Here is a 16381-nt window from a genome sequence, read left to right as displayed (position 1 = left end):
AACCTTTGTTTGAGTAATAATGAAATAGAAACGGCCCATTCAGACATCACTAGTCGAGCTGAGCGTGGAGTTTAGAGATAAAGAGCTAACTGGAACTCCCTGAAACAGAAAGATGAATACTTTCAGCTTCACCTCCACTGCAGACCTACACAAGGGGGGGGGTACTCTATAACATGTCTTCAGAGTACACTTCAGACTGAATACAAGGTGCTTCAAGTTTTAATCTGGAGATATGAAAATAAGAACAAAGGATATATGCAAGTAGAACTTCAGTTTCCTAAAGTAAAGACGACATAAATCACTGAAATACAGAACGCAGTCAGAGCACGCTGTGGGTTCAAGGCTCAAGGCTTTATTGGTCAGGTTCAAAGACGAATAGGAATGAAGATGAGCACGTGGGTCATCGATGCATCGCCCGGCTGCGTGGGAACAGCGTGAATGTGAGTCGAGTAATTGTTTCACATTATTGAGCCCTTGTTGGGCAAAAATACTATCAAATGTCTCTCAAGTGCATTTCAGCTGAATTTAAGGTGTTTAAGTTTTAATCTGGAGATATGAAAATAAGAACATTTATATCTAAAACAGAACTTCAGTTTACTAAAGTAAAGATATCCCTGGAATACAGGACACAGTCGGAGCAAGCTGTGTTTGGGCTTTAACAACGTTCACTTCCTGTTCTCAAGGAAAGGTCCATTTATTATCATCGAATCTAATTCTTTTAAATATATCAGCAACACGACAGACGCACACTTTGAGAGCTCTTCACTCCGACTTCAGATTGAAGCTGACCTGCTGATATCTAAATAACCTCTCCATGAATCACCGCATCAGATATTTGTGAGCTCGATCGCTTCCCGGCTCTGACACACCGACACCAGACCAGACGCCATGTTGTTAGCGCTGAGTCTGAACGAGAGGCTTCAGATGCTACGTGTTCGGCAGCAGAGTCCTTCTGATTGGCCGATCACTGAAGGAGAACATGTCTGCGCTCTCTCAGACTGAAGTGAGGAACTGAACCCTCACCAGGTGTTTGTGTCTCAGAGGGGAAGCCCCTCCACGCGTCAAGGTGGAGGTTCAGGGAGAGGATGACTTAGATTAGAAGCAGGGGATGGAGGACAGTCAGGCGTGAAGGGGGTCTGGGACAAGTCAGGGGTTCAGTTTCACATCAACACTCTCTAATGGTCTCTCCTCCTTAGCTCTTTTAGATCTCACAACAAGTCTACCAACAACAACAACAACACCAACGAGACCCAAACTAACTCCCAACCCAACACGTCCTCTGGAACCCTCTGGTTGTTCATCGTTGATTTCTTTCTCAGGACCTGAGGACAGAAAAAGAGAGCAGTGAGGAAACGACTGGACCCCCCCTCATGCTGGAGAACAGCTGATCATGAAGGAGATGAAGAACACAATCTGCTTCCTCTCCAGTCTCATGTCAGACATTACCTATCGATCACAGAGCATCGTCATCATCTTTAACCCAATGGAGGAACTCTTCAGGAGGAACACCGACTCACCTTCAGAGACGGTCAGATGGACGGAGGAATCCGCAGCTCTCTTCCTGCGGGTTTGGGAAGTTATCACCCAACACTCGTACGTTCCCGTGTCGTTGACGGTGACGTTCTTCAGGACAACAGAAGCGTCTCCGTTCTTCATCTCTGGATCTTTCAGCTGAACACGATCTTGATAACGTGGATCCTGGTATCTTTCAATCAGCCTGTTATCTCTGAAGTAGAAGACGTATCTCTCCCGCCCAGGTCTCTTCCACTTTACCAGTGTGATGGCAGCATCTGTGGAGCTGCTGCACCGAAGGAGGACGTTTTCTCCAGGCTTTGCCTTTTTTTCGAGCGACTCTAGAAAATAAAGGCAAAAGTCAGTCATTTGATTGCGATCAGTTCATTCTGAATCAGTCCCACTGTGTGTCCTCATTAAACTACACACAGGATGTGTCGTGTTGTCCTCCAGAAGTGAACAACGTAAAGGTCATTTAGTGCACAGGGTGTTAAACGTGAAGATCACAAACACCTGGGTCTAGAAAGGCCACGACAGATCATTTGGAGTTTATTATTATTTAATTTTTAAGAGACGATTGTTAAAGGTACGTTACTATTATTTATGAATTATGATTATTATGCATTTAATTATTTATTGTTGTTATTAATAATTTTGTATAAAGATTATTATTGATATTATTATTGTTACGCATTTATTTATTGTTATATTTTGTATTAATATTCTTATAGATATGTATTGTTTTTATTATTATTATAGTTAATAATTTATTCAAAATTGAATATATACATTATTATTATTATTATTGTCATTATTGCTGTGCATTTCTTTTTTATTGGTAGAGTTATTATACAAAGACTATTTTAATTGTCATTATTATGTTTATATAAAGATTATTATTATTGTTATTTTGCATTTAGTTATTTGTAATCCGTGTGTCTACGGTCCATTTGCTTTTCTTTGTGTAAACGGAAGAGCGTCTGAAGACACATGCATTTCCAAACATTTGGACTACCTATGTTGCAAATGTATTATCTCTTGGATTTACACACGGCATCTATTGCAGTCAGTCCGTCCTGGAGAGGGATCCCTCCTCTGCTGCTCTCCTGAGGTTTCTCCCATGTTCCCTTTAACTGTGGGGTTTCTCTGGAAGTTCTTGTACGATGTGAGGGTCTAAGGACAGAGGGTCTAAGGACAGAGTGTCTGAGGAAAGAGGGTCTGAGGACAGAGGGTCTGAGGACAGAGGGTCTAAGGACAGAGGGTCTAAGGACAGAGGGTCTGAAGACAGAGGGTCTAAAGACAGAGGGTCTAAGGACAGAGGGTCTAAGGACAGAGGGTCTGAGGACAGAGGGTCTAAGGACAGAGGGTCTGAGGACAGAGGGTCTGAGGACAGAGGGTCTAAGGACAGAGTGTCTGAGGACAGAGGGTCTAAGGACAGAGAGTGTGAGGACAGAGGGTCTGAGGACAGAGGGTATGAGGACAGAGTGTCTGAGGACAGAGGGTGTGAGGACAGAGGGTCTAAGCACAGAGGGTCTAAGGACAGAGGGTCTAAGGACAGAGGGTCTAAGGACAGAGGGTCTGAGGACAGAGGGTCTAAGGACAGAGGGTCTGAGGACAGAGGGTCTAAGGTCAGAGGGTCTGAGGACAGAGGGTCTGAGGACAGAGGGTCTAAGGACAGAGGCTCTAAGGACAGAGGGTCTAAGGACAGAGGGTCTGAGGACAGAGGGTCTAAGGACAGAGGGTCTAAGGACAGAGGCTCTAAGGACAGAGGGTCTGAGGACAGAGGGTCTAAGGACAGAGGGTCTGAAGACAGAGGGTCTAAGGACAGAGGGTCTAAGGTCAGAGGGTCTGAAGACAGAGGGTCTAAGGACAGAGGGTCTGAGGACAGAGGGTCTGAGGACAGAGTGTCTGAGGACAGAGGGTCTAAGGACAGAGGGTGTGAGGACAGAGGGTCTGAGGACAGAGGGTCTGAGGACAGAGTGTCTGAGGACAGAGGGTGTGAGGACAGAGTGTCTGAGGACAGAGGGTCTAAGGACAGAGGGTCTAAGGACAGAGGGTCTGAGGACAGAGGGTCTAAGGACAGAGGGTCTAAGGACAGAGGGTCTGAATACAGAGGGTCTGAGGACAGAGGGTCTGAGGACAGAGGGTCTAAGGACAGAGGCTCTAAGGACAGAGGGTCTGAGGACAGAGGGTCTAAGGACAGAGGCTCTAAGGACAGAGGGTCTAAGGACAGAGGGTCTAAGGACAGAGGGTCTAAGGACAGAGGCTCTAAGGACAGAGGGTCTGAGGACAGAGGGTCTAAGGACAGAGGGTCTGAGGAAAGAGGGTCTGAGGACAGAGGGTCTGAGGACAGAGGGTCTAAGGACAGAGGGTCTAAGGACAGAGGGTCTGAAGACAGAGGGTCTAAGGACAGAGGGTCTAAGGACAGAGGGTCTAAGGACAGAGGGTCTGAGGACAGAGGGTCTAAGGACAGAGTGTCTGAGGACAGAGTGTCTGAGGACAGAGGGTCTAAGGACAGAGAGTGTGAGGACAGAGTGTCTGAGGAGAGAGGGTGTGAGGACAGAGGGTCTAAGGACAGAGGGTCTAAGGACAGAGGTTCTAAGGACAGAGTGTCTGAGGACAGAGGGTCTAAGGACAGAGAGTGTGAGGACAGAGTGTCTGAGGAGAGAGGGTGTGAGGACAGAGGGTCTGAGGACAGAGGGTGTGAGGACAGAGGGTCTAAGGACAGAGGGTCTAAGGACAGAGGGTCTGAGGACAGAGGGTCTACGGACAGAGGGTCTGAGGACAGAGGGTATGAGGACAGAGGGTGTGAGGACAGAGGGTCTAAGGACAGAGGGTCTAAGGACAGAGGGTCTGAGGACAGAGGGTATGAGGACAGAGTGTCTGAGGACAGAGGGTCTAAGGACAGAGAGTGTGAGGACAGAGGGTCTAAGGACAGGGGGTCTAAGGACAGAGGGTCTAAGGACAGAGGGTCTAAGGACAGAGGGTCTGAGGACAGAGGGTCTAAGGACAGAGGGTATGAGGACAGAGTGTCTGAGGACAGAGGGTCTAAGGACAGAGGGTCTAAGGACAGAGGGTCTGAGGACAGAGGGTCTAAGGACAGAGGGTCTAAGGACAGAGGGTCTGAGGACAGAGGGTCTAAGGACAGAGGGTCTGAGGACAGAGGGTCTAAGGACAGAGGGTCTAAGGACAGAGGGTCTGAGGACAGAGGGTCTAAGGACAGAGGGTCTAAGGACAGAGGGTCTGAGGACAGAGGGTCTAAGGACAGAGGGTCTAAGGACAGAGGCTCTAAGGACAGAGGGTCTAAGGACAGGGGGTCTGAGGACAGAGGGTCTAAGGACAGAGGGTCTGAGGACAGAGTGTCTGAGGACAGAGGGTGTGAGGACAGAGGGTCTGAGGACAGAGGGTCTAAGGACAGAGGTATGAGGACAGAGGGTCTAAGGACAGAGGGTCTGAGGACAGAGGGTCTAAGGACAGAGGGTCTGAGGACAGAGGGTCTGAGGACAGAGGGTCTGAGGACAGAGGGTCTAAGGACAGAGGGTCTGAGGACAGAGGGTCTGAGGACAGAGGGTCTGAGGACAGAGGGTCTAAGGACAGATGGTCTGAGGACAGAGGGTATGAGGACAGAGGGTGTGAGGACAGAGGGTCTGAGGACAGAGGGTCTGAGGACAGAGGGTCTAAGGACAGAGGGTATGAGGACAGAGTGTCTGAGGACAGAGGGTCTAAGGACAGAGGGTCTAAGGACAGAGGGTCTGAGGACAGAGGGTCTAAGGACAGAGGGTCTAAGGACAGAGGGTCTGAGGACAGAGGGTCTAAGGACAGAGGGTCTGAGGACAGAGGGTCTAAGGACAGAGGGTCTGAGGACAGAGGGTCTGAGGACAGAGTGTCTAAGGACAGAGGGTCTAAGGACAGAGGGTCTGAGGACAGAGGGTCTAAGGACAGAGGGTCTAAGGACAGAGGCTCTAAGGACAGAGGGTCTAAGGACAGAGGGTCTAAGGACAGAGGGTCTGAGGACAGAGGGTCTAAGGACAGAGGGTCTAAGGACAGAGGCTCTAAGGACAGAGGGTCTGAGGACAGAGGGTCTGAGGACAGATTGTCTGAGGACAGAGGGTCTAAGGACAGAGAGTGTGAGGACAGAGGGTCTGAGGACAGAGGGTCTGAGGACAGAGTGTCTGAGGACAGAGGGTGTGAGGACAGAGGGTCTGAGGACAGAGGGTCTAAGGACAGAGGTATGAGGACAGAGGGTCTAAGGACAGAGGGTCTGAGGACAGAGGGTCTAAGGACAGAGGATCTGAGGACAGAGGGTCTGAGGACAGAGGGTCTAAGGACAGAGGTATGAGGACAGAGGGTCTAAGGACAGAGGGTCTGAGGACAGAGGGTCTAAGGACAGAGGGTCTGAGGACAGAGGGTCTGAGGACAGAGGGTCTGAGGACAGAGGGTCTAAGGACAGAGGGTCTGAGGACAGAGGGTCTGAGGACAGAGGGTCTAAGGACAGAGGGTCTAAGGACATAGGTACGAGGACAGAGGGTCTAAGGACAGAGGGTCTGATGACAGAGGGTCTAAGGACAGAGGGTCCGAGGACAGAGGGTCCGAGGACAGAGGGTCTGATGACAGAGGGTCTAAGGACAGAGGGTCCGAGGACAGAGGGTCTGAGGACAGAGGGTCTGATGACAGAGGGTCTGAGGACAGAGGGTCTGAGGACAGAGGGTCCGAGGACAGAGGGTCTGAGGACAGAGGGTCTGATGACAGAGGGTCTGATGACAGAGGGTCTAAGGACAGAGGGTCCGAGGACAGAGGGTCTGAGGACAGAGGGTCTGATGACAGAGGGTCTGAGGACAGAGGGTCTGAGGACAGAGGGTCCGAGGACAGAGGGTCTGAGGACAGAGGGTCTGATGACAGAGGGTCTGATGACAGAGGGTCTAAGGACAGAGGGTCTGATGACAGAGGGTCTAAGGACAGAGGGTCCGAGGACAGAGGGTCCGAGGACAGAGGGTCTGATGACAGAGGGTCTGAGGACAGAGGGTCTGAGGACAGAGGGTCCGAGGACAGAGGGTCTGAGGACAGAGGGTCTGATGACAGAGGGTCTAAGGACAGAGAGTGTGAGGACAGAGGGTCTAAGGACAGGGGGTCTAAGGACAGAGGGTCTAAGGACAGAGGGTCTAAGGACAGAGGGTCTGAGGACAGAGGGTCTAAGGACAGAGGGTATGAGGACAGAGTGTCTGAGGACAGAGGGTCTAAGGACAGAGGGTCTAAGGACAGAGGGTCTGAGGACAGAGGGTCTAAGGACAGAGGGTCTAAGGACAGAGGGTCTGAGGACAGAGGGTCTAAGGACAGAGGGTCTGAGGACAGAGGGTCTAAGGACAGAGGGTCTAAGGACAGAGGGTCTGAGGACAGAGGGTCTAAGGACAGAGGGTCTAAGGACAGAGGGTCTGAGGACAGAGGGTCTAAGGACAGAGGGTCTAAGGACAGAGGCTCTAAGGACAGAGGGTCTAAGGACAGGGGGTCTGAGGACAGAGGGTCTAAGGACAGAGGGTCTGAGGACAGAGTGTCTGAGGACAGAGGGTGTGAGGACAGAGGGTCTGAGGACAGAGGGTCTAAGGACAGAGGTATGAGGACAGAGGGTCTAAGGACAGAGGGTCTGAGGACAGAGGGTCTAAGGACAGAGGATCTGAGGACAGAGGGTCTGAGGACAGAGGGTCTGAGGACAGAGGGTCTGAGGACAGAGGGTCTAAGGACAGAGGGTCTGAGGACAGAGGGTCTGAGGACAGAGGGTCTGAGGACAGAGGGTCTAAGGACAGATGGTCTGAGGACAGAGGGTATGAGGACAGAGGGTGTGAGGACAGAGGGTCTGAGGACAGAGGGTCTGAGGACAGAGGGTCTAAGGACAGAGGGTATGAGGACAGAGTGTCTGAGGACAGAGGGTCTAAGGACAGAGGGTCTAAGGACAGAGGGTCTGAGGACAGAGGGTCTAAGGACAGAGGGTCTAAGGACAGAGGGTCTGAGGACAGAGGGTCTAAGGACAGAGGGTCTGAGGACAGAGGGTCTAAGGACAGAGGGTCTGAGGACAGAGGGTCTGAGGACAGAGTGTCTAAGGACAGAGGGTCTAAGGACAGAGGGTCTGAGGACAGAGGGTCTAAGGACAGAGGGTCTAAGGACAGAGGCTCTAAGGACAGAGGGTCTAAGGACAGAGGGTCTAAGGACAGAGGGTCTGAGGACAGAGGGTCTAAGGACAGAGGGTCTAAGGACAGAGGCTCTAAGGACAGAGGGTCTGAGGACAGAGGGTCTGAGGACAGATTGTCTGAGGACAGAGGGTCTAAGGACAGAGAGTGTGAGGACAGAGGGTCTGAGGACAGAGGGTCTGAGGACAGAGTGTCTGAGGACAGAGGGTGTGAGGACAGAGGGTCTGAGGACAGAGGGTCTAAGGACAGAGGTATGAGGACAGAGGGTCTAAGGACAGAGGGTCTGAGGACAGAGGGTCTAAGGACAGAGGATCTGAGGACAGAGGGTCTGAGGACAGAGGGTCTAAGGACAGAGGTATGAGGACAGAGGGTCTAAGGACAGAGGGTCTGAGGACAGAGGGTCTAAGGACAGAGGGTCTGAGGACAGAGGGTCTGAGGACAGAGGGTCTGAGGACAGAGGGTCTAAGGACAGAGGGTCTGAGGACAGAGGGTCTGAGGACAGAGGGTCTAAGGACAGAGGGTCTAAGGACATAGGTACGAGGACAGAGGGTCTAAGGACAGAGGGTCTGATGACAGAGGGTCTAAGGACAGAGGGTCCGAGGACAGAGGGTCCGAGGACAGAGGGTCTGATGACAGAGGGTCTAAGGACAGAGGGTCCGAGGACAGAGGGTCTGAGGACAGAGGGTCTGATGACAGAGGGTCTGAGGACAGAGGGTCTGAGGACAGAGGGTCCGAGGACAGAGGGTCTGAGGACAGAGGGTCTGATGACAGAGGGTCTGATGACAGAGGGTCTAAGGACAGAGGGTCCGAGGACAGAGGGTCCGAGGACAGAGGGTCTGATGACAGAGGGTCTAAGGACAGAGGGTCCGAGGACAGAGGGTCCGAGGACAGAGGGTCCGAGGACAGAGGGTCTGAGGACAGAGGGTCTGAGGACAGAGGGTCCGAGGACAGAGGGTCTGAGGACAGAGGGTCTGATGACAGAGGGTCCGAGGACAGAGGGTCTGAGGACAGAGGGTCTGATGACAGAGGGTCTGATGACAGAGGGTCTAAGGACAGAGGGTCCGAGGACAGAGGGTCTAAGGACAGAGGGTCCGAGGACAGAGGGTCTGAGGACAGAGGGTCCGAGGACAGAGGGTCTGAGGACAGAGGGTCTTTGGCTCCACCAAACATCCTTTAAAAATGTGCTCTATAAATAAAACTTGATTTGATTTGAGAACTCCGGCAGCAGCATTTTACACGTTGGAAAGTCTTTAGAGTCTTTATTTCCTTTTCCATGTTGTACTTATACTTACTTGTATTGCATGCTGGATATCTTCCCCAGCCTCAGGGAAATACAATAAAATAAATGGATTCATAATTTTTTGGAAATTGATAAAAATGTATAACTTAATGTATAAATTAATAATGTTGTGTGCAAACATTTAAAATGTAAATACAGAAGTAATAAAAGTTTACTATTGAAATGATTTCTCACACAAACCTTTCTAAATTATAGTAAATTATTAAAAAGTTTAGTCAATAAAAAATTTTCTGCCTAAAATAGTTGACATTGAACGTAAACTATATCAAACACCACATGCAGGGCAATTAACCCGTTACTGCCCGCTATTTAAATGGACTTTGGTTGAACTTAACAATATTGATATTATATAGATATAGATATAGCATTTCATTAATGCAGTCTTTCTGAACACTTTTAAAATGCTGCAAATGAAGAGTATTTGTAATGTTCTGCACAGATAGAGCCTTAACTTGAATTTGAAAACACGTGGCAGCTTTATTAAAACAGCAGGTGAACAGATTTGTGAAAGGATACATTCTTCATGGGCTTCAGATAAAGGGTGTTTTATGGTTGCTTGTATTTTCCTCAGATAGTGGTTTGTTTAAATAACTAGTGACATTTTAATACATATTACAAAAAAGGCTCAAAAAAAGGCATATATATATATATATATATATATATATCCTGGCCGGCTTAACCAGTGTGTATTTCTTCACCACAAGATTTAGAGTTTATAAAGTACAATTCTGGGTCATTTCTCCAAACACATGCAGTACAAATGCCTGTTTTGAAGCCCAAATGGTGCAAAAGGACTTGGCATTGGGTTATACTTAAAGACAGGGCTACTCAGTGAAGAGAAGAGAGAAAAGGAAAGAACATGTTATAACGGGTGATGTAACATTAATTATGGCGCTTTTCCACTCGTAATGTAAAAAGCAAAAAGGCCTTTCAGACGCTCTCCGTTTACTGGTTTGATAAAGAAAACAAATGGACGGGAGAAACACGGGTTCCCTCTGATGGAGTGGAGGCAGGGGCGGTTCTAGGGGGGGCCAGTGCCCCCCTAACACTGACCTCTGACCCCCCTGTGGCCCCCCTAACAATGAAAACAAATAATATTTTTTTAAATGTATATTTTCTGGTACTCAGGATTGTGTTGCTGTAATGTGAGATTGTGCAGACACCCTGATGTAAAGTAGAGATGTAACTGTTCATTGCCTTTATTTTTATATAAATATGGTGTGAGTGCAAACATTGCACTATAACTTAAGCTGAAGCTAACAGTAATAACTATAAGATCTATCTGAAATAAATAACTGTACTGAAACAAATACCAATAACTGTATTGCATTGTTTTCTGATGCGCAATTACTTCATACTGTCTAGTTCTCTTTTTCGTCCTGCATTTATTGTGCCCCCCTCAGAAAATAACTGGCCCCCCAGTGGCCCCCCCAGTCAAATTGGTCTAGAACCGCCACTGCGTGGAGGATGACCATATTTAGAAATGAGTTAAGCCAATCACAACGCTCCTAACATGAGCAGAACAGAGTTTCCTTTTACGGGAAGTACATAAAAAAACTCGGTTTGTCGCGAGACAGGAATTAATTTCAGCTTCAAATGAAACAAACAATTATAAACAAGAAATTATCAGTTAAAAGAAATCAATAATAAAATACACAGAACACATTTAACAATTAAAGACTAACTGAAAATAAAAGTGTCTGCTTTGGTTGAGGCGGAGGGATATCGCTTCCACCAAGAAAAGTAGTCCCTCAGATTGTACTGCGTGGCAACGAGACGGTTTTCTTTTTAAGAAATGAGTTCATATAATAAATACTAAAAACGCTTTGTTGTTGTACACACAATGAAATCTAAAGCCTCCACACTGTGACACACCACATACTTAGACATAGAAATAAATAGAAGACAATGGTGTAAGTTCGAGAATGAATAAGAAAACATATATATATATATATAATATAATGAGATAAGACAGAATGTAAACAATTTACGGAGGAATACATACTATATGCAGTTATATATGAAATGGTACTTTAATGTAGTTCTCCTTTCTTTTATTGGAGAAAGATCAATAACATGAACTGCTAATCCATAACATAGATAAAACCCATTTTGGAAATCAATACATATATATATATATATATATATATATATTTATATTATATATGTACACTTATATTATGTATATTTATAAGATCGAAAATCATCTATGTGTACAGTTAGTCTATTCTGTTCAGTGCTCATAGTCAACACACACACACACACACACACACACACACACACACACACACACACACACACACACACACACACACACACACACACACACACACACACACACACACACACACACACACACACACACACACACACACACACACACACACACACACACACACACACACACACACACACACACACACACTCACCTCCTGCGGAGCTAATGCCAATGATCCACAGGAATATTAAAATTACACGTTGCTTAGAAATTTGATTCATATGTTTTTTTGTAGCTGGAAAGAAATGCAGGTGAGCTTTATACTTAAATGAGGGAGGAGGAGCAGGAGGAGGAGGAGGAGCAGGAGGAGGAGGAGGAGGAGAAGGAGGAGCAGGAGGAGGATCTATGGTCACATGACTTACAAGAAACAAGGCTGGGTTTCCTGGAAAGGTTTCAAGTCCAGACAGCAAACAGGCTTGTTTGAGACACATTGCGGCTCGCCTGGAAAGTAGACGAGAGTAGCCGATCGCAGCCGGGGGAGGTGTCAAAAAGCTCGTCTTAAGTCGGACAGCTCGGACTCGGAGTCGGCTTGACTGGCTGGGTTTGCAATGGCGGAAATTGCGTTGCCGTTTTTCGTTGCAGATGAAGTGGATGCAATAGAAATCCCACATGTATTGTATGGAGAATGTAATTTGATTTAATCTTGCCATTTGAAATGATGTATTCAATAAATAAGGTTAAACCAAATCATTACATTACAATAGATTTTATTTTAATGATTTGGTTTAACTTAAAGAGAAACTTTATTGTTATTGCACATATTACAGGTACTGAGACAGGTATTACAGGTACTGAGACAACGAAATGCTGAGAAATGTACTGAGACAATTAGTATGCATAGGATATATGTCCCGCCTCCTAACTACTTCCTGTGTGGTTAATCCTGTATACAGTATTGAATGTAACTTACAAATACTTGCAAATAACATGAAATTAATCAAAAGTAAAGCATCTAAAAAAAAAACATATATTTTTAAAAAAGTCAGCCTCTCTGTTTTTGCGAACAGGACATGAGGGGAGAAAACATATGGTGGCCGAGGGGAGGGGGAACACACACACACACACACACACACACACACACACACACACACACACACACACACACACACACACACACACACACACACACACACACACACACACACACACACACACACACACACACACACACACACACACACACACACACACACACACACACACACACACACACACACACACACACACACACACACACACACTTTCCCCGCCCCTCACCCCTCTCCCTTTAGAGGCTGTTTAAATAAAAAGCCAGCGTCTTTGGTCACTCTTCAATATTTTTCAAGTCGAGAGAAAATGGCCAAAAGACGTCTTGATATGAGTTTAATCAGCGAGACACCGGTGACAACTTACAGCCATCCGTTGGGTGCTCCAATCAAGAAACGAATGCAGTTTGTATGCCGGTTTCAGACGCCTACAGCCGAAGAACTTCACGAAGAATGGATTCTAAAAAATGGTGATGTTTGGGGTTATATATTCAACTATATGGCTAATGAACTGCATTTCTACAATCTGAAGAATGGAGAAACGTATGGACCCCGTAGTGTTACAGCGACACTGACCTCAACAGATTGGGCTGTGTTAACTCTGGTGTCTTCCCGAGATCTACACGCAACCATTGTATCGGAAGAAGTAGTGCATCAAGAAACCATCGTGGAACCAGAGGTGTACAAGATATTTGCAAAGAAAAACAAACAAACACAAACAGCATGCAAGATTAAAGAAGAGCCTGCATCTTTACCCCTCAATGTGAAGGAAGAAGAAGGAGATATTCCCACACAACCAGAGGGGAGAAGAGTCCTGACAGGCACCGTCTGGGAAACTAAAAGCGGACCCTCTGGGCGTTGGTATTACCGCTCAAGCCGTTTGGTGACGTTGGGTAAGGACCCCTCTGATGATTTTGTTTTGGAGTATTTTAATTCTACCTGCGGGGTATTTCAAACGTCCTTGAGGGTGCCTCTGACTGCATGGCTGGAAATGATTGATGGAAAAGCTACAAAGCTTAAAGAACTTTTTAAACAGAGTCAGACATCGATGGACATTATACTGGTGAAAAAGACCCTCACGTTTGCAGAGGACTCCGCCCCCCAATCAACATAACAAGTCCCACCCACCTCAGCAGATCATTTTAAAAGTAAGGACCCCGCAAGGACATTTTTAGAGAGCAGCAACCATGGATCTGAGAAAAACCAAGTCTCCCCCCACGATCTGCAGCATGGATCAAACGCCTACAGGACCGCCATCCTCACCAACAATTTGGACACCAGATCTCGACAACTATATGGCGGGTATTGATATCACGGGGTGGCTGGATATGCCTCAACATCCATCTACTCCACCCGAGTCTCCAGAGGAATCAACAGCAGTAGGCATTGAATCGCCATGCTTTCCTTGTGTTCCAGAGGTTGGCGTTGATATGCCATGCTTTCCTTGTGTGATGCTACAGAACGTGCTAGGACATCAGCATTCCTGAATACGGTAAAAGCAGTTGTAGTTCATCTGTTGGATAGAGTCGTATATCTTTACAGAAAGGAAACATGTAACGGATGTCAAGTCGATTACCCCAGTCAGATGCAGCACGAGTGTTTATTCCCTACCGGTGAATACTATCTGGATCGAAACTATGATGAAGTGGTAAAGAGACTGTGACCGTTCGTTTCATTCCAGCCATTCGGGACGCTCTGCACCAGAACCACCTTCATGTGTCGGAGAGGAGAGTCTTTGGAGCTACCGAGGAGATTCTGCACAACCTCAGAAACACCAGACTCTTTGAGGCTAAAATCGAGAAGCTATACGAACAGCTTGTAGAGAACGACGAGACCCAACTGAAGATTACAAGAGCAGCTTGGGCCTTCTGGCAGCATTAGGAAGAGTTTTTATTTATTTTTGATACTTTTTCGTTAAAGTATTTTTTATTTTAATTTTACTTGATATAGTGTGTCCTTCCTTTTATTATTCTCTGCTTGGAGAAATGTTGTATATACATATCAATAAAATGCATTGTAAGAAAAAACTGTTGTACTCATTACCTCATCGGGCTGTAACAGGAAACATGTCTGAGAAACGTGTTATACATAGGGTGTATTACACTCCATCTAATCCAGGGAGTTTAGGAGGTGTGGATAAACTCCATAGAGCTGTACAGAATGAAATGGGTAAACAAATAAATGTAGAGAAAGTCAGAGAATATTTATTTGAGCAGGACGCATATACTTTGCACAAGCCGGCTAGAGTGCATTTTGTAAGAAACAGAGTTTTCGTACTCAGACCGCTGCAGCAATTTCAAGCAGATCTCTGCGATATGCAAAAAAGCTGCTGCCAAAATGAACTTTAAGGAGGGCGAACTTGTAAGGATATCCAAATTGAGAGGGGTATTTGATAAAAAATATGAGCAGAGTTATACTGACGAACTATTTACGGTGTCTGAAGGCTTACCTCGGCAGCCACCTGTTTACAAGCTCAAAGATTATGATGGAGAAGAGATCAAGGGGACTTTTTATGAGAAAGAGTTACAAAAAGTGAAGATAGCCAATGACAAGGCTTTTCAAGTCGAGAAAATTCTAAAAAGGCGTGTGGTGAGAGGGAAAAAACAAATGTTTGAATCTTGGCATAATTGGCCCGAAAAATTCAACAGATGGATTGATGCAGACGAAATCAAAGATGTATAAAAACAAACGGAATCAACGCTCAGTCCTTCATTACAGCCATGGCAAAATTATTTCAGGTGACTATGGTTTTATTAGGAAAACAAACATATAATACAAATGGGTTAGGGGTTAAATGTAATCATCGTGGACTTAATAGTCTAACAAAATACTTTTATCTGAATACATTTGTTCTTTTTAAGAGCACTTTTTGAAATTATTTATTAATTATTTCAGTGGAACAATCCAGTTTTTGTTAACATCAACGCTTTCTTCTCTTTTTCTTGTGTTACTAAGATACTTTTAGACACATTCTGGTGTATGCAACCCTTGTTCATATAAACAAGGTTTTTTATTTTCTGATAAACTTACATATTTTAGTTATTTTATGTTACCAAGATACTTTGAGATACACCCTGATGTACGCAACACTTAACAAAGGGTATAATATGAAGTACTTGGTAAGGAAGGGGTTTTTCTTTAACGGTGCAAAACTTTAGAACAGGGTAAAATATTCATTAAATTGTATTGAATTGAGTTTTCTTTTTTGATTTTCAACATACTATTTGTACACAATGACTTTTCCATATTTCTGACATTCTATACTTTTCTGACTTTTTTTCTGTAGAATCTTGACAAAACTATTACTAAATGATGACCTATTGCTGGAGATGAGATGAAAAAGCTACAACGCTTAAAGAACTTTTTTTCTAAAAACTCTCAATTCTATAATTGACTACCACCATTCAACGCAATAAGCCCCACCCTACACTCAGCAAATCATCTAAAACGAAGGACCTCGCTAAGACGACCGTTGTAAACGAGCCATGGAGCAGAGACAAGCCAAGACTCTCCCCACGAGTTGCAGCCAGGAACAGACTACTGGACTACCATCATCACCACCAAGGGGGAAACCCGAATCTTGCAATACTACTGCTGCTGCTGATTTTGCTCCTTGGGCCAAAACGTCTCTGTTTATGGACACAGTGAAAGCGGTGTTGGTTGATATTGTGGAGAGGGTGATACATCGGTACAGAGAAGAAATATGCAACGGATGCCGAGTCAGTCACCCCGGCCAGAGGCAACACGATTTTCTGAATGACATGTCCAATTTTTACTTCAGAAACAATTACAACGCGTTAATGAAAAGACTCTGGCTCACCGACTTCATTACTGAGATCGACCAGAGTCTTAATGATAAAGACATTTTCACGGATGATTGGAGGATCCAAGGCGCTTCGGAGGCTTTTCTTCACAATCTCAAAAATTGCAGACGCCTCAAGGAGAGACTTGAAAAGATCCATGCCGAGTTGGATGGAGAAGAAGAAGACTAACAACCAGCAGTTGGATGGAGAAGCCAGGGACTTGTTCGATACATTGACTTTTTTCTTTAAGTAAAATAAAAATGGGAAACTACTTTGCAAAACGC

At 45.9% G+C, this 16381-nt stretch overlaps 1 protein-coding gene across 1 annotated transcript; it reads right to left on the bottom strand.

Moving 5' to 3' along the window:
• Nucleotides 1-332: 332 nt before the first annotated feature.
• On the bottom strand, nucleotides 333-11485 carry LOC117463732 (sodium channel regulatory subunit beta-2-like). The gene is made up of 3 exons (XM_034106126.1): nucleotides 11421-11485; nucleotides 1518-1853; nucleotides 333-1322 (listed from the first exon to the last, which is right to left on the bottom strand). Exons 2-3 carry the CDS (start codon nucleotides 1654-1656, stop codon nucleotides 1147-1149), a joined length of 315 nt encoding a protein of 104 aa, XP_033962017.1. The 5' UTR covers nucleotides 1657-1853; nucleotides 11421-11485; the 3' UTR covers nucleotides 333-1146.
• Between the last annotated feature and the right edge of the window lie 4896 nt (nucleotides 11486-16381).

Source organism: Pseudochaenichthys georgianus, chromosome 18 (genome assembly GCF_902827115.2).
Source record: "Pseudochaenichthys georgianus chromosome 18, fPseGeo1.2, whole genome shotgun sequence".
In the NCBI taxonomy this organism is placed as follows: Eukaryota; Metazoa; Chordata; class Actinopteri; order Perciformes; family Channichthyidae; genus Pseudochaenichthys; species Pseudochaenichthys georgianus.
Note: the sequence above shows the minus strand (reverse complement) of the source record. Positions and strands in the feature narration are given on the sequence as shown.